The following is a 23,215-nucleotide window of genomic DNA, read 5'->3' as shown; positions in this document are numbered from 1 at the left end:
GTAAGCGTCTGCGACAGGAGGGCTGTGGCTAACACTGGCTGACACAATGCTGACCCCACCACCATAAACATGGAGCGGGCAACCGCCTCGGCCCTTCTGTTGGCAAGGTCCTTGAAAGTAGGAGTCCCTTCCACCGGAATCGTGGTTAATTTATTTAACCTGGATAACGGGGGGGGTCAACAATCGGAGGAGATGTCCATATCTTCAGGAGACTCTCCTCAAAAGGGGTAACACACCGCCATGCGTTTCGGGACCGAAAAGGCCTGTGGCGGTTTTCCCCACTCCTTGTAAATAAACGTATCAAAATAAGTTGGGTAAGGAAACACCTTAGCCGTGTGGGCCGGCTTGTGGGACCTGAAAGGGACCAACGCCTCTGTAGATGCCCCCACTGTATCCTCCATTTTTAGGGTATCCCACACCACTGTAATGAGTGCTCCTACAAGTGCCTTTTCCTGCGCTGACCCGGACACCGCGTCATCCTCACTGTCCGAATGGTCCTGGTCGGCATCCTCTGATACATCAGAACAGGGGCCGCCTGTCACAGCGGGGCCAGTCTGAATTGGCAACAAAAGCCTCCAGGACTGCCGACAGAGCGTCCATAGGCACGGCAGATGCAGGGGAACCAGTTACAATAACACGGATGTCAGGACTCACCACCCTGACCCATGTACCATGCTGTGCCGCTGCTGTCCGCTCTCCCTCGTGTCATCCACGAGGTGTCTGTGTGGAAAGTGCGCTGTTCTAGAAGGAAACAAGCACCTAGAGGCAAAACTACCTGAAGCTACTAGAAAATGTCCACCTCAGAAAAAACGTCTGAGGGAGCCAAGAAAATGTCCGCCGAACTACTAGAAAACTAGAACTACTAGAAAATGTCTGAAAGGCAAAAAACCTGGCTGTGGCTACAAAAAAAAAAAAAAAAGTGGCCACGGCCCCAGGAAAATGGCCACGGAGTGTGCAGTGGCCTCCCCACATGTCACAAACACCCCACCGTGGCAGAAACAGGGAAGAGGACGAGAAGACCCCCAATACCCAGCGCAGCCCCCTGCCAGGATCCAGAGCACACCCCCCCCCCCCCCCCCCCCCCCCGAGGATCCCCGACCAGGTACGTGCACCGCGCCCCCATGTGCCCAGGCCACAGTGGCCCATAGCATGGGGAGGAGGGAAGGGACATGGAAAGAAGACAGGGAGAGTGAGAGCCCCCCCAGTTGACCTCCCAGGGAATGCCCATCTGTTCCATCCTGCCAAGACAGGTGGAACCATACTTACCACTCCTGCAGGATGCATTCCACAGACTCATCACCCGAGCAGTATGGGGTGGCTGTCGGCCACGGCACACTGACACAGACAGCAGTAGCCCGGTCATACGTGTTCCCCCCGAGCATATAGCTCATCGGCAGCCCCTGAATCAGACGGGCATGTCATGGCCGACCCAGCTAGGGCCTGCACACACTCGATGGTCAGACTGGGGAAGACTACCAGGATCTCTATTATCCAGCCCGGCTGTTGATTGTAAATCACAGGAATCAAAAATGCAGAAAAAAGAAAAAAAAACAGGACCAATGGTCCCACCGGGAGCCAGGTCCTTCTCCACTAGGCAGAAAAAAAACTGAGCTGCTAGATGCAGTGTGAGGGGTTAGGGCCAGTAGGACCGCTCCCTGGGCGGGAATGTGCAAAGAGGCAATATAACCATAAGGTCAAGGTGAGATGCTGTGTCCATCAATGAACGGTAGAGAAAAAAATATATAATGTTTGGGGGTTCGAGGTAATTTTCTAGCAAAAAAACATGATTTTAGCTTGTAAACACCAAATCTCAGACAGAGGCTCGGTCCTTAAGGGGTTAATCAACACCAGCACAGTGGGTTTACTTAGGCCCCTTTCACACTTGCACGACTTGACATATGACTTTGCAGTCCCAAGTCGTAGGACAAGTTGTTCCCCATGATTTCCAATGACTACCATTCATATTAGTACGACTTCAAAAGTAGTCCCTGCACTACTTTGGTCTGACTTTGATGCGAGTTACACAGGCACTTCCTGAAATTGCAGCAAAAATCGTGGAGCTGAAATAGTGACAAAATCACGCAACTTTGAAGAAGCAGTAGTGTGAAAGAAGCCTTAAGAGAAGGTAAATGTGGAACTCCACCTACAGTATTCAATGTTTTTAACCCCTTCCTGCTTTAGAGCCCAAAGAGGACTACAGCGTGGGCATACAAAGTCAGCAGGGTGCCCATGGACATACTCTTATGCTCACGCTGCCCTTGCATCTCCTGATGCTAGGAAAAGCCGATAACCGGCTTCTGTTAAAGGGACATCAGTCCCAACATTGCCAACCAGTGCTGCTAATTAGTGCTAGTGCTGCCAAACAGTGCCGCCCATGGTACCCATCAGTGCCCATTAGTAAAGGTTGAAAGATGAAAATTGGCCTGAGCAAGAAGGGGGTAAAAGTACCAAGTAAGCAAGTGGTTAAGGCAATCCATTAAGGTTTGGCCCACTGTAATGGTTTTTGTGACAGCAGGGAGATCTTGCCCCCATCCGAAGCTGTAACAAACAGTGCTAGGAACTGGTATGTTTATCCCCAGCTGAGTCCTAGTTATCAGGACAAAAGCAATAAAAGAAACACCAGGGTATTAGGCCCTACCTCACTGAAAAAAATAAAAATAAACAAACAATGGCCTTTCAAGACTGGACAGTAAAAACAATATAGGGCAACCACACGTGCTATTGCCGCAGACCAGTGTACCCACTGTTTTGGTGTGGGTTAGCTGCGCTTTGCTATAGACTTCAAATGATGTCCCACTATTTTAGTAAGATTTTTGAAAACGCACCAAAACCTTGGGATATATTAGAAGTCTATCGCAAAGTGCAGCTAACCCGCACCAAAACCATGGGTACACTGCATCCACGCTGCAGCCAAAGCTCAGGAGGGCAGCTTTAAACTGCCCTTAAGGAACATTTTTATGCATAAAGTGATCATTTAAAGCCATACAATCATTTTTTTATTACAGGATTGTGGTTTTTGCCGTGTATTAAGTAATAGAAACCTTCAAAAGTAGCACAAACAAAACTATACTGTCTATAAAAGTACTAGGAAAATGCAGAAAAAAGACATACGGCATTAAGGTAGCGTAACAGTTACTAGAAAGAGGCACTTTAAGCACATGTGCATATATAAAGGCAGACTTTTTTTTCCCCCCCCATGAAGGTTCACAAGTCCCTCAGCCGTCCAGGGCTCTCTTCCAACTGGCTGAGACAAAGCAGCAGCAACATTGGCTTTGCTGTTGTCAATCACACTCAGTTAGCCAGAGGAGATAGGGGGTGGGGCCAGGCCACAGATCCATGGAGCTGTGGCGCCGCTCGGGTGCCCCCATAGCAAGCTGCTTACTGTTGGGCACTCAACAGGAGGGAGGGGCCAGGAGCTCCAGCCAGGGATCTGAGAAAAGAAGGATCAGGGCTGCTCTGTGCAAACCCAACTGCACAGAGCAGGCAAGTATAACAGGTTTGTTATTTTAATAGGAAAAAATTTAAAATATGAGACTTTACAATCACTTTAAGGACTGACAAGTGGTTTGATTTTATTAGTTCATCTGAGGTTTTTATAGCATTACAGACCCCACAGATGAATTTACTGGAAATTTAATAACTGTTCAGTTATCCAAAAACTGTCTATTTTACCAATTTTGGGGGGTTATTCGTTAAAATGCAATAAGAAAGATACCAAAATAAAGGCGCTATCTAATTTGATAATGCATACCTTTTTTGTCTCTGTGCTCAATATTTGCTCCTCTCTCCAACAGAGTTTGCACAAGCTCCTCATGTCCACCAGCACAAGCAAGTGTTAGTGCCGTGTCGTGATTACTTTCAGTCTGCCATAAAGCACAAACCATAAAAAGCCATTAAAAACAAAATAGGCAACATTTTTCAAAAATAATTAACAGACATTTTAACCATGAATTGTATGCAATGGCTATAAACATTAAGTGTTATTGTGATTATGTGTAAGAACTGCATGGCTGAATTCATGTTTTCCTACATTATGCATCATGGACATCTGAAGCTTCAGTGTGATCTCTGAACCACTGATATACATGAAATATTGAAAGACTGGGAATTAGTACAGTACAGTTGTCTGAAAACTGCAACTAAAGAAAATGCATTCAAATAAGGAAAGCATTTCAATCCAGAACTGTTCACAACAATAAAAAGATATGAATGTTGAAACTAACATGTACATACAAAAGAACAAACTCAAAGAGGAACTTCACTCACCCGTTTTTTTTTTTTTTTTAATACCCCCACCCGTTATGCAGCTTTGTCCTGGTTTCACATACTCATTTGTACAATGAGTCTCGCCGTGATCGTCTGCTCAGGTGTGAAAGCCTGGGGCCAGCACCACCATCTTAGTACTTTTCAGTGACCATGAGCTGGCTTGCCTCTTCTGGGTTCAGAAAGCCATCCCACAATTGACTCCAGCTCAATCCCCCAGCTGCCATTTGTCCTGCTCCTGAAATATGTGATGGGGGATACCACAGCAGGCTGCAGGGGCAGACCCATCATTCTCATCCATGCGAGAATAGGGGCAGGTAAGGGGCCAAAGAAATGAAAAAATAGTAAACAAAGCGGAAAAAAATAAAATCAGAAATTTATTGTGAAGGGGGAAATGCATGCAGAAAGGTTACACGATTCAGGGGAGTGAAGTTCCGCTTTAAAATAACATCTTAAAAAAAAAAAAGTTCTGACTACGACACACAAAACACTTCTATACGATTGTTTTGAAATCAGTTTTCCATATAGTACAATTTGTCTTACCTGTGCATCAATATCTATGGAAGGGTATATAGGTAGCATGGCTGAAGGAGAAATGATGGGACTTGGAGTTGGCGTCTGAGGTTGGGATATGGAAGTAGCAATGCTGTGGGTAGGAGTGTTTGAGATTGCAGATGTTCTTCCACTCACTGCTGTTGAATAAAATGTCTACACTTAGTCGGGCAAGAAAGGAAGAAGAATAGTGCTGTACTAATTAAGGAAACATTTTCACGAAAATCAAGTAACCACTTGGAAATTGCTTTATAAAACAGTAACATTTAGGGTTCCATTCACACAAAGGCGATTGGAATCACGTGTGGAATGGCAGCGATTCTGCCCCGCCATTTAAAAATGTGCCGTTAAAAAATGTCAAATCGCACATCAGCGTGTTCAGGTGCCATTCATTTCAATGGCACCTAAAACGTGGTGCTATTCTGCCGCGATTGTCGTGCAACAAATCACGCTGCAGAAGCCCAAATTGCACAATACTTTCCACCCCGAAAAGGTTTTGGAATCTCTTTTGGGCGACACGCATCGCATAATTTGGTTTGCATATTTGCAATGCGATTGGTCACAGAATTACACCGCATTTTTTGGTGCCATTGAACGGCAAAGGAACAAGCTGATGTGAGATTTGACATTTTAACAGTTAGTTTTGAAATTGCAGAGATTACGCCTGCAGTTCAAAATGCCTGTGTGTAAATAGAGCCCAACTGTCCTTACAGCAATGTTCCTGATAAACTGAAATGTTTTTCTAAAATAGTACTATGGGGGATGAGCTGGGAGGAGAAAATTGTGTTGAGAAAGGTAAAACATTATAAAAAAAGGCTGCCTAACGCACATTTACAAGAAGGCAACTTGAATGAAGTAAAAGTACGCCTCCATTTTTGACAGGCTTAACCCGAGTACTTCAGCATTTAAAAAAAAATTAAAAAAAATTAAAACCTAGGCAACATATCCTCCTGTACATCTTTTGTGTTCCTCTAATCAAAAAAGTAAAGCTTGAGGAAAGTTGATCTACTTGGTTTAAATATCTTGGGGTATATCTGGGGTACGCCATAGAAAAATCTGCCCAAAGTAGAAGATCTCAGTTAAGGGATATTTCTTAAATTGATCAGAAATAATTTGAACTATCACACTTGCTTACATTATATAGTTCTGAACGTTTTAAGTTGTATCATGGATGCTGTAAGTGGGATACTAAAATAGCACATAACAAGTATACAATGCAGGTTTGCAATGGGACATTACATTGTTTTCAAGAATCACATTTCGGTTCTCCGTTTGGTTACCGTATTTAATATTAACCCACAAGACTGACACATGTTCACATCTGTATTCTTAATGTGTCGTAGGTGCTTTGTAAAAAGCTGTGCTTACTGTATCGTTAGGGTCCATACACAATGGGCTTAAAAAAAGCTAAACGTTTCTAAGCAAGCGTACAAAAACACTATATGGGCATTTTTTTCTTCCAAAAGAACTGCAGTTTTTTTTAAGCTCAGTGTGCATGGGCCCCTCATCTGGCTTTCTATCAAAATGTGAGTTAAAAAAGGTACAAGGTTTTTTTTACCTTGATGCATTCCCTGCATTAAGGTAAATAACCTTTCATATTGTACCTATAGCCCATCACACCTACAACTAACAGAGGTGAACAGAGCCTTAAAGAAACAAAAAAAAAAACTCCTCTGCTATCAAGCAACAACCCATCACGTTTGAGATAGAATTTTATAGAATTTCAAATAATGTAGGATTTGCACTGAAGAATTTTGTTAAAAGGAAAATCATATCAGCAAAACGGGATTTTTGAATTCGCTGTAAAATCCCCTTCTTGGAGTCTGAGGGACACAGCTTGATACAACTTAGCAACACATGGAAGGCAACACAATATCTTTGGTGGAAAGCAGAGACTACCTTGGGTAAAAAGGGAAGAAGGTCCGTCTTAAAACGACCTTGTCCGAGATTAAATGGAGCTCCCTTCAGCACAATGATAATAACCACGAAACCTCCAAGAATAGCTACCTTAAAGAGAATGTAAACCCACAATTCATATTCTTGGTATGTGACTATTGTACCATGTACTTGTAGGGAAAAGTATCCTGTTCTCTTGGCATTACTTGTGTGAAATCCCTGGTGTTCCTGCCAGTATCTCTACTTTTCTATTAAAAAAACGGACCTTGCTAGGCAGGAGAGCACACAGCGGTCAGTTCTCTAGCTGTACTGGGAACTCTGCCTACTCTCCTCCAATGATCAGACTTGTCCTGACCCCCACCAAGTCCGATCATTCGAAGAGGGCAGGCTGAGTTTTCAGAACTGACCATGGTGCCCTCATGCATAGTGGGGTCAGTTTTTGATAGGAAAGCAGAGGGACTGGCAGGAACAACTATGGATTTCACACAAAAGGAAGCAATAAAAAGAAGAAAAAAAGTTTACTTTGTAAGTATATGGTACAGCAGGCACATATCAGGAATATAAAAAGTTGGGTTTTATATATTCCTTAAGGGAAAGAAAAGCCAAGGGGATGCCTGAATGAGTAATAATGGAGGTATTTGTAGCACTGACAATACTAGATGCAAGTCCCAAAGTGGTAGAGAGGGGTCCCACAGGGGGATCAATGTGTATAAATTGAATCACTGTACAAATCAGAAATTAGTCAGATACATTGAAAAATAACAGATAGGGCAGACATCTGACTCACAATGGTACTAGTGGTCAAATATTGTTCTACTCCTAATTGTAGAAAATACAAAACTATTACCTGCGACAGAGTATGCCATATTTAATGATAAATCTTGCGAGAAGTAGATTTACAAGCATTAAAGCCAACTCCAGGTTTTGCACTACTTTAAACTATTTGGGAAGCTGTACAGGGACTTAAGTCAGGCCATCCTTTGAATGGATGAGCAGTGCTTAGCCTAACTTGATTTTGTTCTGTGAACAGAAGTCCCTGTACCGCTGCCGGAACCCATTGCTGTAGACTGTATGTAGCTGACACTACATGCAGTGCTGACAGTGGGCACAGTAATTAGTAAAGGAAATAGTACGTTTGGGTTAGCTTGGCCTAAATTATTTAAAGTAACAAAAAAAACGTAAGAGTTGGGTTTTAAGAATGGTTGGTGTAACAATCTGAAATGCTTGTCTCTCAGAACCTGTACGTCAAACAGCCATGACATCAATGCCAGCAAGCAGTAGGAAGGGTGAAGATCGGTCCTTAAGATAATATATCAAGCCAACCAAGTAGAGGCTATGGCATGTCCGTTAAAAAACAGGGTTAGCGGAATAGCTATGGTCTGGCCTCAGAGAATAAGAGTATACTGAAATATCAAAGGATTGAAGAAAAGCCCATAGCAGTCAGAGGAAAGGAATGAAATTAGGGCACATTGATCTCATGGCACCACCAGAGCATCTGCTGTGACCGCCATCTGGTCCAATGTCCTTGAGGCAATCTGTCCTTGGTGAACTGAGAAGCTACCAGATTCATAATTGCCATCCCCCAGCGCAGACACACAGTATATCCCAGAATCTCACCAGATGAGACCATTCCTCAGGGTCCAGTGATGTCTGCCAAAAAAAGAAATTCTGCCTTCCAAGTTCTCCACTCCGGAAATGTGCACCACGAAAATGAAACAGAACATGAAACTCCGTCCAGGACAAGATAGCCTACCTTTGTTACCAACTCAACACTCCTGCTGTCCCCGATAAATGCATTAAGTCACAATTGTGGTGGTGTCCAACTGTATCCAGACCAGATCAGCCAGAAGGGGAGACTAGTAAGGCAATGTCAGATAAAATGCTTGTAACTCTAGCATGTTGATTGGAAGCTTTGATTTTGAGACCAACAGAAAAATGATCCAGAACTCCACCCCTAAGCCAGTAGAATGGCATTGGTCATGGCACTTTTCTAATGTAAAGGAAGAATAACCTTGGCCTCCAACAGTGCCGTGTACAGAACATACGATGACAGACATCTTGGTATCAGGATGTAACTGGATAATGTTGTCCAGAGAAAGACTTAATTTGTCTCGTGGCATGAGTATGTTCAGCAGCAAGTTTTGGAGTGAAATTGATCAATTGGGAACGATTCAAAACCAGAAGTCCCAGTACTCCATTTCAGCTCGACAATGAAGATGGACACCAAACTGAAGTTACACAACCTGACAATGCAATTTCATCAACTTCTCCTGGGGCAGGAAAGGAAAGCTGGAGAATGTCAAGTACTCCAGGTGATTAAGACAGGATCAGGGATGACTTCTCGAAGGTCAGGAGCCATCTGCTGCATTGTGATTGATGCTGGAGTCCAAGGAGAGAACTGCTCTATTAGCAACATATCGGCCAGGTATCCAATGATTGGAATACCTTTGAGATGAAGACTATTCAGAACAGGTGAGAAACTTTGTGAATACTCCTAAAGCCAAACCAAAGACAAAAGTAAAGAGCAACAATGGACAGTAAAAGAAACCACTGATAGCATGGAAAGATGGGAAGTGTGAATATTCAACATGCAAGTCAACGGATGCTAGTAGCATATAAGAACAGAATATGTAAGTCAATGGATGCCAGAAATCTCCCCAATGAAAGTAAGCAAAAACTGACAAAAAAAAATTCCATCTGAAACTTGAGATCATACAAAAAGGTATTGAGAGCTTTTAAATCCAGGAAGGGATGAATGCAGCCTTTGGGTTTTCAGAACTGTAGACAGGTTTTGTGTAATGCAATTGGCAATCCTCTAGTTTAACAATCCCTGAACAGATGAAAGAAGATCTGCTGGACATTGCTGAAACCTGAAAAGATGCTAAACTCTGCTTCACACCCCCATGCAGCAGCTATAAGAGCATAATAAATCTCCAGAAAGGTCATTAGACGTCCCCATCTGTTAAAGATAGTGGAGAAGACCTCAATGCGGAGGTGGATTTCAATGCAGTTTTTGATCCCCTGTTCAGCCTGCGATGCTTAAATTACCTGAACCTGAGGGTATGGAGAATAAATCGCAGGTCTTGGCACTAGAAACCAACTGAGAGAAATAGATGGAATTCTTTAATGATGGATAGAAGATTCTGACCTGAACCATTGGTCCTGTTTTTTGCATAGCGGAATTAAAGCAGGACTTTTGGAGGCAAGTACCTTTTATCTAGAAGTAAAAAAAGCTTTTGCTCTAACTGCTTAAGAAGTGTAAGCTGGAAAACATCCAGTTTGTATGTGAAGTCCATCTAACGCTATCTGCCCAGAATGACAATGCTGCAGCCCAAAGATGTCCCTGGTGCTCCACCTGTGGACTGAAGACACCTTAAGACAGAAATCACGTTACTGGCCAGATGATCGGGTGAAAATATTGGAAAAAGGAGCGTAAAAAGAGAAAAAAAAAAGACAGACATCTGAGCCACCACATTTAACAAGGATGGGAATCTCCACTATATACATTTTAGGTTTTTAAATTTAAGTTGTATTAAACCTGACTTGCTGGTTTGATTACCAGATTAGAGGAAAGCAAGCTTTAAACAAAAAAAAAAAAAAAAAAAAAAAAAAAACGAATGCAGCCATCACAGCGAAGAATTGGTAAGCTGCAATATAATAAATGTTTTTGGAGGTGATATTAAGATGCAGGATATACTTATTGTGGGACTAGCGGGTTTCAGAAGTGGTATGTTGTACAGTGGACCACCTAAGGACTCAATTTGAGTATCATACAACTCAAATTGTAAAAAAAAGGTTGGGGTGCGGTGTAAAATCTACATAAAAACAGAAGGCAATGGTCTGCAAATCTCAAACTCATTTTATTCACACTACAAAACATATCAAATGTTTAAACTGAGGAAATGTACCATTTCAAGGAGAATAAAAAAAAAAAAAAAAAAAAGGTTTTGAATTTGGTGGCAGCAATCCATCTCAGAAAAGATGGGACAAAGTAACTAAGAGTTGGCAAAGTGGTACTAACAATGAAGAACTTTTTGCAACCAATTAGGTTAATTGGCAACAGGACAGTAACACGATATAAATGGGTATAAAAAAAAAAAAAAGCATCTTAAGGAGAGTGTTCACCAATCCGAAAAGCATTAAAAACTGGCATGTTTCAGTGACATCACTGCACGGGCTCAAGAATACTTACAAAAATTACTGTCTGAACACATGCCGTCCAAAAATGCAAGGTAAAGCTCTATTATGCAAATCTGAAAATTATCCTGAAATAAGCTATCTTCTCGGGGCCAAATTTAATTTAAAATGGTCTGCTGTAAAGTGGAAAACTGTTCTGTGGTCCGATAATTCGAAATTTGACATTCTTTTTGGCAACCATGAGCACGGTGTCCTCCGGACTAAATAGGAGAGGGACCTTCTGGTCTGTCATCCGTGCTCAGTTCAAAAGCCTACATCTGATGGTATGGGGGTGCATTAATGCGTACATAATGGGCAACTTGCACATCTGGATTTATTCAAGTTTTAGAGCAGCATATTCTCCCTTCCAGGCTACGCCTTTTTCAGGGAAGACCTTGAAGATTTCAGGACGAGGAGTCGGGATGCTTAAATGGCCTGCTTGCAGTTTAGCCCTTTCGCCATTTAAAAATATTTTGTGCATGTTTAATCAAACAATATAACAAAGACAACCAGGACTGTTGAGCAGTTATAATCTTATGTAAGACACATGGAACATTCCCAAAAATTTGCAACTGGTCTCAATTCCCAGATGTTTAGCGTGTTAAAAGAGGAGATGCTACACCGTGTTAAACATGGCCTGTCCCAAAATTAGAAGTATTGCTGCCATCAGTTTCAAAATCTTACAAATGGTACGTCTCAGTTTAAACATTTGATAGGGTTCTATTGTGAATAAAATATGGGTTTATGAGATGCAAATCTATTCATTCTATTTTTATGTAGATTTTACAGCGTCCCAACATATTTGGAAGTAAGGTTGTACATTATGGCTGTCATTTCTTCCATACGTATTAAATGTTGCATTTCGTTTACCAATTCCTTCAGTGATGGTGAGGTGGTTGTTCAATGTATAAGGATAACCACTCCGAGGGCCATTTATTCTAATCTTCCCCAAAGGCAAGTGGTAGACTGCTCAAATTTTCAACAGCAGTAAGCAAGCAACTTAGTGGAACATTTAGATATACGAGAATCGAGTCCAGGCCACTGTACAAAAGTGGAATCCTTTTAGGTAAAATTGCTGACTTAAAATTCAACTAGATGGTGGTGGTTCTCTTTGAGGGGGGGGGGGGGGATTTCAGAATTGGACAAGTTCTCTAGAAGATATTCCACAGAAAAGGCATCTGTAACAGAGTCCACGGGGGAACATGGCAATAGGCATTTTAAGCCCTTATGAATTGGGAGATCAACGAGTTGTACCGAGTCCAAAAACCTTGCATAACAGAAGAAAAACACCTCCAGAGTGAGGCAGAAAGAACAGCAAAGTCATAAAAAAAAAAAAAAAAAAAAAAAAAAAAAAAGCACCACACACGTCATACTTTCCTCTTGTGTGCAGTTGGTTTGGCACAGTGGCCCTGATCTTCCTCTTCTGGGGTTCCACCGCAGCGCTCTTAGCTCCTCTTCTCGGCTGAGAAGCGCTTTCCCTGGGGGCACCGGTGTGGACGCACTCCTGTGCCCTGCTGCTGCATCCATTGACACAGACATCAGGACCTGGCCCCAACCCACCTCGCAGCATTGGATTTGATTGACAGCAGCGGAAGCCAATGGCCAATGGCTCCTGCTGCTAGCACTTAATCCACTGAGGACCTGAGACACCGGCTGGAGCTGGTGTGCTCGCCCCCGTCACTGGAAAGACCGGGTTCAGGCAAGTAAAAGTGGGGCTCTGGGGGGCAGCTGCAGCACAGGAGGTTTTTTACCTTATTGCATAGAATGAAAGTAAAAAAATCACAAGGGTTTACAACCCCTTTAACAAAAATTGCCATTGATTCATATGTTTCTGTCTAGGACTTGTATAAAGGGCAACAAAAATCAGTGGAAAAAAGTGGAATTTTTTAAAACTGGAGCACTAACCTGTATTAGCCACTCCCAAGATGCGCTTTTCTGAGCCAGAGACAGGCAAAGCTGCCATAGTTCAGGACCCAAAAAAATCCCCAGAAAACTGGCTTGACCCGAAAAGAGTCATTTGTTAACTGGATGACAGCAGGATTTATCATTGCCAACTGCAGAGAACACCAGTATGCTTAAAGTGGTTGTAAACCATTCCATATACCCAGTGAAGTGACTAGCCTCAGGTGATACACAGAGATGAAACAAATCTTCCTACATAAAGCTGTACCTATTCTATCACCATCTCTTCTCTGCATCCATTCAAAATGCTTGATTTTTTTAAGCTTGTCTGAGGAAATAAGAAAGGGGGGGCAGAGAGCTGAAGTTACTCTTCTCAGAGATTAGTGAGGAAAGCTCTGAGAGCTGATTGGAAGACATCAATACCACCCCCTACCCCACATAGGAACACAGCTGAAACTGTCAATGAGCTGGAGTTCCCTCCCTGTGTCACCCTTCCCTGGGTCAGGAAAACTTGTCAAAAGTGACTCATGCTGATAGAGGAACAAAGCATCAGACAAAACTGACACATACTGCTTCATAATAGGGACAAGTAAACACTATAGAGGGATACGCTTTGTTTATAATTCAGGTCTGACGTTTACAACCACTTTCGTGAACTGGGAAAACCTGCATTCCTTGGCTGACTGGAGAGACTTCCAGGATTTCAAAAAATCATCTTATACCAGTAACTTGATAGATAAAAAAAAAACAAAAAACCTATTCAAGCAAAAACTATGACAGAAAGAAACAGGCTTTCTCCTAAGGACACTAAGCAAAACTGAGCAGGTGTGGTTTGTAGGGAACTATAACCTCAAGTGAGCTGGCCTTCGTTTTAATTGCCTAGTGACAATTTTTACTGTAAGGCAGCAGTATAATCCAAGGTTGCTAAAATTACCAAGCTGTGCCAGTCAGTGAACAATAGAGAAACGTTTATTTGCCACATTTTGAAGATGTATGATTTTCCCTTTTCAGAATTAAAAAGGTACCAGATAAAAAGTCAGGCACATAGATTTTTCACATTAGAAAAAACAAGGAGTTCACAATTGTATTTCTTTTGAATCCCCATACCTACCGGTAGCCCAAAACAAATCAATACATCAACTATAAAATGATCAAGTGGTAACCTAGCAGCGTAAGCAAATAAGTGCAATATATTAAATATAGGATTATTGTACTCACCGTAAAATTATTTTCTTGTGAGTGCCGCTGAGGGACACAGGTTATTGTAAACGTTTGTGTTATACCGTTGCATACAGGAGAATAGGACACTAGCAAAAAAAAAAACAAGCAATGTAGCCCCACCTGGTAGCATGCCTCAGTTGTGTAGCAAAGCAGTACCAAGAACATAAACAGAAGGGTGGGATCTTTCTTCCTCAATGGACTAAAAACAAGAAAAGGATTCTATGACTGGTGAAAAAAAATCCTATTTTCATTTTTGTCCAATGGGGTACTCAAGAAATATATGGGATGCTCAAAAAGCAGAACAAGGGTGAGCAACACCGCAAATAGTGAAAGGCTTGGGCGTGGGTGGGGAGCACAGTGTAAGAACACACTGGGGACTGGTTGTAGCTTACTGTAAGCCTTACGCCTGAAGCTGGCATTGGATAAAGATGCAACATCCACCTGGTAGAAGTTAAACAACAAGTGAACAGAAGAGCAGTTGGAAGATTTGATAATCTGAGAAACAGTTGCTTGATGGCAACAAAACTAATGGATCAAATGCAGTGCGACTTGACAGGGAAAGGTGGATCTCAGACCTTAAGATCTTAAAAATTTTAATGGAGCCCTGGTCTGAGCCACTAGCTGGTGGCAACACTTTGCGTTTGATGAGGAGAACTGTATGGCTTCTTTTTCATCAAACTGCTTTCTAGAGTGGCATCATTGTCCACATTTGTCCTCTAGTAAGTCTCTTCAACAAAATGGCGGCAGCTGACGGCCGCCGGTGACGTCAGCAGCGCAAGATGCCAGACGCAAGGGAATTGTGTCCAGCCCGCACTTCCGGTTTGGAACGCTAAAAATGTGGCATGCTGTCCAGGGTCGGGACAGGCCATGAATTAAACCCCTAAATGGCGGAATAAAAGAACGTTGCTGCATCAAGTAAACAACTGTTCTTTTTCATAGAATTATGTCCCCGGCTCCCTCTTCATCACCCTTTCCCCACTTTGCTGGTGCCAATGGCAGTATGTGAAGGAGACCGGTGGGGTCAATGATTGGGCGAGTTTGCAATGTTTAGCACTGCTTGTTGAGGTCGCAGATGTCTTACACAAACTATTATTGTTAGCACTACATCTTTTTAGCTTGTTCATTGATACCAATACTATTTTTGGTTACTGTCCCTGTAGACTCTGGTTATGACCGCCTAGTGCATACACAGATATTTGTAATGCTGGACATTACTCGCCCTGTGTTATCCACTGTACTAAGTGTATGAATTGCCTAGTGGGCATCAGCCCTTTGTTGTGAGCTACCAACATGGATGACGCCTTTGGAAGGAGCCTCCCCAAATGATTGATAGATATATATATATAAAGCTGTAGGGGACAACACTGCTAGGCTTTGAGGAAGAAGGTATCCCTTCAAAACGTGTCAAGCGGCAGTGGCCCTTGATATCTCCTTTGTTACCATCTGGAGTCTGTCAGCCAACTAAATGCTGTCATCTGGAGACAGTTTGCATTACAAATTTTTTCCCACGTTTGTGGAGTAATATTTTTAAATAAAAGACGTTTAAGGATAATGCCAAAGGCTGGTGCGCACCCTTTTCTCTCTGAGCCACAAAGACATGGTAAAACAAGAAGCCAGTGCACCTCAATAAGGCCCATCTGGATTACAAAAAGGAAATAAATATTTCTAAAATAAGAAGTGGCTGAGAAAAAGACCCCCACAGCTCAAACCACATCCAGGTGAGAAGGATTTTTTTTTTAATGTCTTTATTGGAGCTATACAAAAGAATAATGTTTTGGAGGTGAAACGCATAAACTACCTTAGGCAAGTCCAGGGCTTTAAAATCACCTTGTCCCTACACAGAACAAGTAAGGATTTCTTGCAGGATAAGGCCAACATTTCATAGAATGCGAAGTTATGCCCAGTACAGCATCCCATCTACCTGAACTACCTGGTTCTCAGTGATAGTGAAATCACATGTATAGAGAATGGATCAACTTTTCAATAGGATAGAATGTTGTGCTGTAGAGATCGTTGATGAAAACGGGGCAAATAGGACTGCCTTGAAAGAGTAAAATCTGACCAAGGACACTCATACAAAAGTAGGGAGTTTGAGGACTACCCAAATGTAAAGCTAAAAGGAAAACCAGAAAGTTGGAAGGCTTTCCTGTGAAAAGTCTAAACCCAGAAGCTTCAGATTTGTCAATTCCATGTTTGTAATGTCTGTACAGTCAAATTCTCATTATCCAAAAGAGTCTGATGACCTCCTTTTGTGGGAACAAGGAGTGTAAAGTATCCCACAATGGGGATGCTACAGTGTCTCAGAGGGGCTAGTAACAGGGGCCAACAGTACTGAACACCCAAAGAGCAGTGCAGGGGTCCCAATGGCATAGCATAGGAATTGCTGATGTGCTGGAAAGACAGGAAAGTATAAACTTAAGCAACTGACACCCACAGATGTCAGTCTCTCTGGTGATAGGAGTTGCCAGATTATGACGATTCCGTACGGAATTTTTGGATCTGAATGGAGACATTCATAGTTTTAAGATCCAGAATGTGGGTAATGCAGCTTTTAGATTTGGGAATGGTGAATATGTCTGTCAAAAGAGTGGAGAAAAGGAGGGTTTCTATACAGATAAAGAGGGAGAAAACTTCAGCCTGCTCCTTAGTCTTTTTTCTGCTGAGGAAGATGGATGCACTTGCCACCAGTAGCATCCTTGCTGAATCATTTTTTTTCTCTTTTAAACACAAAAGTTCCACAGTGCTTTACACATGTGAACTACAGCTGTTCCACTCTTTTTATTAGTGAGGTATTGACAACAGTGTAATCATTAAAGTGGACCTCCACCCTGAAGTGGAAGTTCCGCTCATCTGATCACTCCCCCCCCCCTCCAGTACCACAATCGGCACCTTTCAGGGGGGTGCAGATACCTGTATAAGCCAGGTATCTGCACCCACTTCCGGGACAAGCTTGCCGCAGCTCGCCGCAGATGCCCCGCAGCCCCCCCCCCCAGTGTGTGCTGGGAAACCCACAGTTCCCAGGACACAGCAGGGACCAGTACAGATACGCAGCGCGACTCGCGCATGCGCAGTAGGGAACCGGGCAGTGAAGCCACAATGCTTCACTTCCCAATTCTCTGACAGAGGATGGTGGCGGAGAGACGAGCGATTGCGCATCATCTGCCGCCGACATTGCTGGACCCTGGGACAGGTAAGTGTCAATTTATTAAAAGTCAGCAGCTGCAATATTTGTAGCTGCTGGCTTTTAATTTTTTTTAAAGGTGCAGCGCCTCTTTAAGCTACTTTACCCAGTAAGACATGGTATGACAAAATAATGTCACAGCAAGAATTTGATGAAGGGCAGGAAAAAAAAAAAAACAAGAACAGAGTTCTAGAAAGGGCTTTAAGCACTTATTGGGTAGACCCTTAAAAAGGTAGGCTTGTTCTCTTGTCTAAGACTGTTGGATAACATTTGAATTAGATGCAAGACTGAGACATTTGGGGAAGAAGATAGCTTGCCTCGAGGTTTCCAGTTTCCATAAAGAATGGTGTGCAATGCATCAATAAAAGATAAAAATTGTCTCCTTTATTTGGGAATAGCAGAAGTAGACCAACTCCTCAGTCCTCCCAACACACTCATCGGTCAAGGACAAACAATTCTGATCAGCCAATGTCTACGCAGCAGAGAAATTGCATACTTGTGGCCTTGATGATCAAAAACCACTAACTGGTAACGTAGGTCACAGATCTGCATGACCGTGGTAAAAAAACAAAAAAAAAAAAAAAAACAACATCTTGAGCAAGAGTGAAGCGTGCCCAGTTAAATCCAATGAAGCCAAGGAGGACTTCAAGTATGAACAGGCTCCCAGAGCAGATAAGATCGCAGACTGCAGACAATGGCACTGTCTAAAGGAGCACTGCAGGCTGCCCCACAACCTTTGCTAGAATGTGAGCTGGGAGCAACTGGTAGAACAGAACTGTCCCTCTGTCTAAAATCAGTACCATGGTGCAACTGTGTGGCATGAAGGTGATATGAAAACTCAGGCTAAAAAGGCAAGACCTTGATTAGTCTTGAAACCCACAAATAGGTGGTTGCAGGTGAGGCTCAGACGGCCGAAGGTGACCAAAGTCACTACAGGCAGGCAGCAGGAATCAATGCCCAAAGTTCCATGTGGCTGATTTCAAGCAGAAGCAGCAGTGGGGAAATTCTTTAGAGCAGGAATACCCTGAACATGTGTGCCATTCCACCCAAAAGGCAGACATCAGTGCCCTGTCACACTGCGTTAAATACTACAAAACTAGCAGAAACCAAGTCTGGACTCCGTTTTCCAAAAGCTAAAAATAGCAGCAAGCTACAACTGAAGAAAGCATGCTCCAGCAGAGAAAAAAAAAAACAAATGCAAAGAAATTATGTTGGTAGAGAAGGATTATCTGCCCTACAATTGTTTTGCTTGCCAGTGTCCAATCCCCATGGAGGCAGTATTATAACCCAAAGATTTCCAGGATCCCAAAATAGATGAGAAAAATGTTCTTCCATTATTCAGAAAGTTTTGCAGAATAAGACTAAGAATATCATTTTGTTTTAGTTTATAAACCTATAGAAAAAAAAAAGACAGCAGTATGCCAAGCTACATGTAAAGCAAAAAAAGCTAAGAACTTTACACCCCCTAATAAGTGAATGTCATTTGTAAGTACAAATAACGTAAAACGGAAGAAAAAAAAAAAAGTGAATTTTTCAATTAAACCAGGTACTAAAAGTCTGATAACCTCCTAGGGCTGTCCCAAGACAGCCCTAGGAGGTTAAATAACATTGAATGGGCTACTTGATCTTCACCATAGTGGAGTTTGAAGTGTGACTGTTTGAGGTTGTGAACAGGTGTCTTTTATACTGATAACAAGTTCAAACAGGTGACATTAATACAGGTACAGAAGATACAGGTCTGTGATAGCCAGAAATCTTACTTATTTGTAGGTGACCAAATACTTATTTTCCACCATAATTTGCAAATAAATTTTTTTTTTACTTTAAATCAGACAGACAATGATTGTCTGGATTTGTTTCCACATTATGCCTCTCATAGTTGAGGTATACCCATGATGACAATTACAGGCCTCTCATCTTTTTAAGTGGGATAACTTGCACAATTGGTGGCTGACTAAATACTTTTTTGCCCCACTGTAGGTCTTCTATATGCCCATAACCATAGCAGCACTTTAATAGGAAATCAACTTGTGTCAATAAAATAGTACTCTTACATCAAAAATGACATAATGGAGAGAGTAAAAAGGCAGGCTTGAGAAATACAAAACAAAATACAGTGAAGGAGTCCTACTTTAGTTGATAATTTTCTACAGAGTGGGGCAAACACAAATTTCTAGTAATGGAAAACAGGAGAGACAGATAGGGTTACAAACTATGCACTGGATCGTTATCTCAGCATCCTAGAATCTAAATGAGAAGCAAATTCTTAACCCCCCCCCCCCCCCCCCCCCAAAAAAAAAGTTCAAAGAACACAGGGCATTCAGTAAATGGACAAGGGGAGATCCCGATGTTTACCCTCTACTCCTTTCCCCTTTGTCTATTCAGAGAATGCCTTGTATTCTGTGAGCAAAAACACAAAGTTTTGTGAACAAATGAAGGCCAGGAAAGGGCAAGTGAACAACAGGATCCCTCCACTATATTAAACCCAAAGTTTTCATTTGCAGCACCGGAAGAGTGTGGACCGTTTCCGGCATCAGTGAAAGTAGGATTTTTTTACAGGAGGAAATTTGTTTGGAATTGTGGTACTGGCAAAAACAAAAATAGTTCACCTGTGGTTCAGCTTTTAAGACTTAAAAGTACAGCAGCCATGATAGAAACATGGGAGCAATTATTGCTGGCCTACTTCAAAAATGCTAGTTGCCTATCTGTGTCTGATATTGGTACATTTCTATCATAAATCTGGATCAAGCAAGCTGTAAACAAGCATCCGGGAAAAATCGGAATCATTGTTCAGTAGCCATCGTAATTTTGTCATTGTACATGAACAAAAGGATTTGATTTGTGTTTGAGTTTGCAAATGGCTCTACCTATGACATTTTCTTTATATTGCTTCTGATACCTCTAATCAATTAAATCTGGATTTACTTCCACAAGCTGATATAAATTTTTCATAGCTATAATTACCATGCTGTAACAGCATGTTCAACATATTTATGGGATAGCCACAGGACAAAGGGTATATATGATGTCACTAGACCTGGGGTACCTCAAAGTCAAACTCCAGCTTTGTAGAAATAAAAAAAAAAAAAATCAGGTCTCCAACACATAATGTGTGAATTTTAGAAGACTACTCTATTTTAGATTACCAACTGCTTCAGTCATGGATATAACACACGCATTTCCTACTTGGGGGATATAAAGGTGCATATACAGGTCAAAGCAAAACTTTCCAATTAGCACAGCATATCAGACACAAGCCGGTCCCCTTCAGAGACAAATTATAGGTTTTAGCACAAAGAAGAGGGAAGGAAAGGTCTCCAGTTCCCTAGCTTTAAAACAGATCATAAACTATCTTTGCTCAGACCATTATCACTTATTAAAAATTATACATTTTGAACAGCACTATTTTATCGAAACAAGTTGATGTTCGACCACCTCAATTTATCGACTGTGAGGTCATAAGTGTCATTAGCTATTGCTTGTCCTAACAGATACACACTTGCCCCTGCTGCTACTATCAACAGCAGTGCTAAGAGATAATTTGGTTTAAAAGGTCCAGTCATTTAGGATCTTAAAATATTACAATCCCCACCCAGTGCCTACAGCAGTGATTCTCAACTAGGGTTCCTCCAGAGGTTGCTAGGGGTTCCTTCAGCATTGGGCAATTTCTGCCTCTCAAATAAGTTCCCACTCACACCATTGATCTTTTTATCTATCTGTAAGGAGGTAATTCTTCCCAATGACCACAGGTGTAAAGGACCATTTTCCCCACTGACCATCACACTAATCTATCATGAGTTGCAGATTTCTGGCCTACAGACTTTGTTAGATTTCTTTTTTTTCTTCAAAACCACAAATTACTTTATAGAAATGTAGCATAAACCACTGTTTAACAAGGGCGATGGTAGAAGCTAACTGGTTATTCCAGTTAGATTTATTTTATATATGTGGAAGGGTCACATATAAGGCTTGCTCTGAACCTCTGTCCCTGCATGTTTACGTTTTAGTACTTTGACAAGGGACAGAGAACTGTCATGAACTCTGTCATGCACAGAGAACATGAAAACACCCCCATTAGGGGAGTTTGAGCCCAAGTGCCAGAAAAAAAAAAAAAAACACTGACTGTTCCTAAATACTAGACATGGCTAGCATTTCAGAGTTAATGCATCCCAATGGCCAGAGTAAATTAATATTCTGGCCTAAAGAATGCATTAACACTTAAAGCGCTAGACATGCCTAAACGCGCAAGCAATACGCAGTTTTCACAGCTGCCATGAGTTCTGGCGTTCAGAGGAACACTAAAGATTTTAAGTAACTGGACTTCATAGACTGTTTTATCTACAAGAACCATCTAAAAGTCATAAACCCACCACTTACAATATTTGGCATTTTCCATAAAAAAAATAAAAACCTAGAAAAAAAAAAAGGTTTTCAAGCAAACCGATGAACAAAATATTCCAACACCATTTCTTATAAACAAAGATCTGTCAATTAAAAGCACATGTAATAAACCAGATGAAACTAGTTGAACCATTATACCCACCTGCCATGATGTCATCCAGAGTGTCAGTGAGAGTCTGGGCAGGACTTGCTATCATTAACCCTTCTTGTGTTTCTGGCAGGACACCTTGCCCCAGCCCTGTTAGTTGTGCTTGACCTATTTCTTGCTGTCCCACAATAACTCCTTGGAGATCTGCAAGATTAGTTATGGGCCCAGGAGATAGTGTACCTGTTGCCAGTGGCAAAGCTTGAGGCATTGCCAAAGGCTGCATGGGAGTGAAGCCCATTGGTACTGCAGTCTGCTGAGGGTCCTCTTTGAGCAGGATGGTATCAACCTGCTGTAAGTGGGCATAGTCTACCTCTGTGATCTCTTCCCCAACCCCTACAGGAGTAAGCAGCCCCAGATGTTGACAGGACTGCTGCTGCTGTTGCTGCTGAAGCTGAATTCTCTGAGCTTTCACTTCTAGATACTGTTTTTTCAGCTGCTGTTGGGTCTTAAGTTGCAACTCCCGCTCTACTTTTTGAAGCTCCTCCAGTATCTTTTGCTTCTTCTGGATCTGTTCTTCACGGGTTTTATTCAACTCCTCTATCTTCTCTTTAGTCAGTTGGTCTGCATGAGCCAGCTCCAAGGACTGTAACTGTGCATTCTTTTCAATGGCTTCTTTGATCCTTTGTTCAAGTTCCGTCAGCTTCCCCTGAGCTTCTTCTACAATGCTCTCTGGAGACTGACTGCTGATGTATCCCTGTGCATCCTGGTTGTTTTCTGGCACATGGCCACTGGACTTCTGCTTAGTAGTAGCTGTGTGAAAAAGAAACCCCCTCAGAACCAAATTGGAAGCGCAAAATGAATAGTATCCTCATGACTGTCTGTCAGACATGAGAGAAATTTAACAACTACATAATGACTATATCCACAAAACTAGCACACACTTGAAAATGGATAGTCTATATAAGCAAAAGACATTTCAAATTAGAGAAGAAAAATAACAGAGGAACAAAATTAGGTTAATCAAAGCAGTATGCAGTGAGAAGCAAAATGTCTGACATTTTACACTAAATTTTGGTCTAGTGGTCAAAAAGACTTGGCTCAAAAGCAAGGTGTCTCAAGATAATAAAGGGCATATTACGACTAGTTGAGCAAACCCAGAAACTCCTATCCTTATTACATCATAAATGAAACTAACAACATAACCCAAATCATTGATATATCACCAGCTAAAGATGTGAGTAAAGCAATGTCAAAGCTTTGAACTTTTGTCAAAGGATTGCGAAACCAGAGCAGCATCTTTTTTTTTTCCACGGATGTTCCTTCTCTCACAAAACTAAAGCCCTTATAAGCAGTTATATGCACCAGAAGCCAATGACTACCTTTTATCAATACTAAAAACAACGGAAACATTTGGGTTTCCCCTTTATCCCTTTGCGGCAATACAGTTAAGTAACATAAGGGGAACCGTTTAAAAAGGCAGTTCATCCAAAACCAATATTTGTGTTTCAGGCAGTTTTAAACTACCTTATGGTTTA

General features: G+C 41.9%; 1 protein-coding gene across 8 annotated transcripts in view; it reads right to left on the bottom strand.

Annotated features, from left to right (window-relative positions):
* ANKRD17 (ankyrin repeat domain 17) overlaps positions 1–23,215 on the bottom strand; it is a 217,824-nt gene that overhangs the window by 79,128 nt on the left and 115,481 nt on the right. For 4 of the 8 annotated variants that reach the window (XM_077476428.1, XM_077476431.1, XM_077476430.1 and 1 more), the window contains exons 15-17: positions 21,735–22,490; positions 4,807–4,955; positions 3,752–3,863 (exon numbers count right to left, since the gene is read on the bottom strand). In XM_077476428.1, the coding sequence (XP_077332554.1) occupies positions 3,752–3,863; positions 4,807–4,955; positions 21,735–22,490 (1,017 nt within the window). The remainder of the gene's footprint in view (positions 1–3,751; positions 3,864–4,806; positions 4,956–21,734; positions 22,491–23,215) is intronic. The other 4 variants (XM_077476429.1, XM_077476432.1, XM_077476434.1 and 1 more) reach the window with 2 other exon arrangements.

Source organism: Lithobates pipiens, unplaced genomic scaffold (assembly GCF_037356315.1).
Source record: "Lithobates pipiens isolate NorthernLeopardFrog02 unplaced genomic scaffold, aLitPip1_a1.2 Scaffold_13, whole genome shotgun sequence".
NCBI classification, from domain to species: domain Eukaryota; kingdom Metazoa; phylum Chordata; class Amphibia; order Anura; family Ranidae; genus Lithobates; species Lithobates pipiens.
The sequence above is the reverse complement of the archived record's forward strand: the minus strand, read 5'-3'. Positions and strand labels throughout refer to the sequence as shown.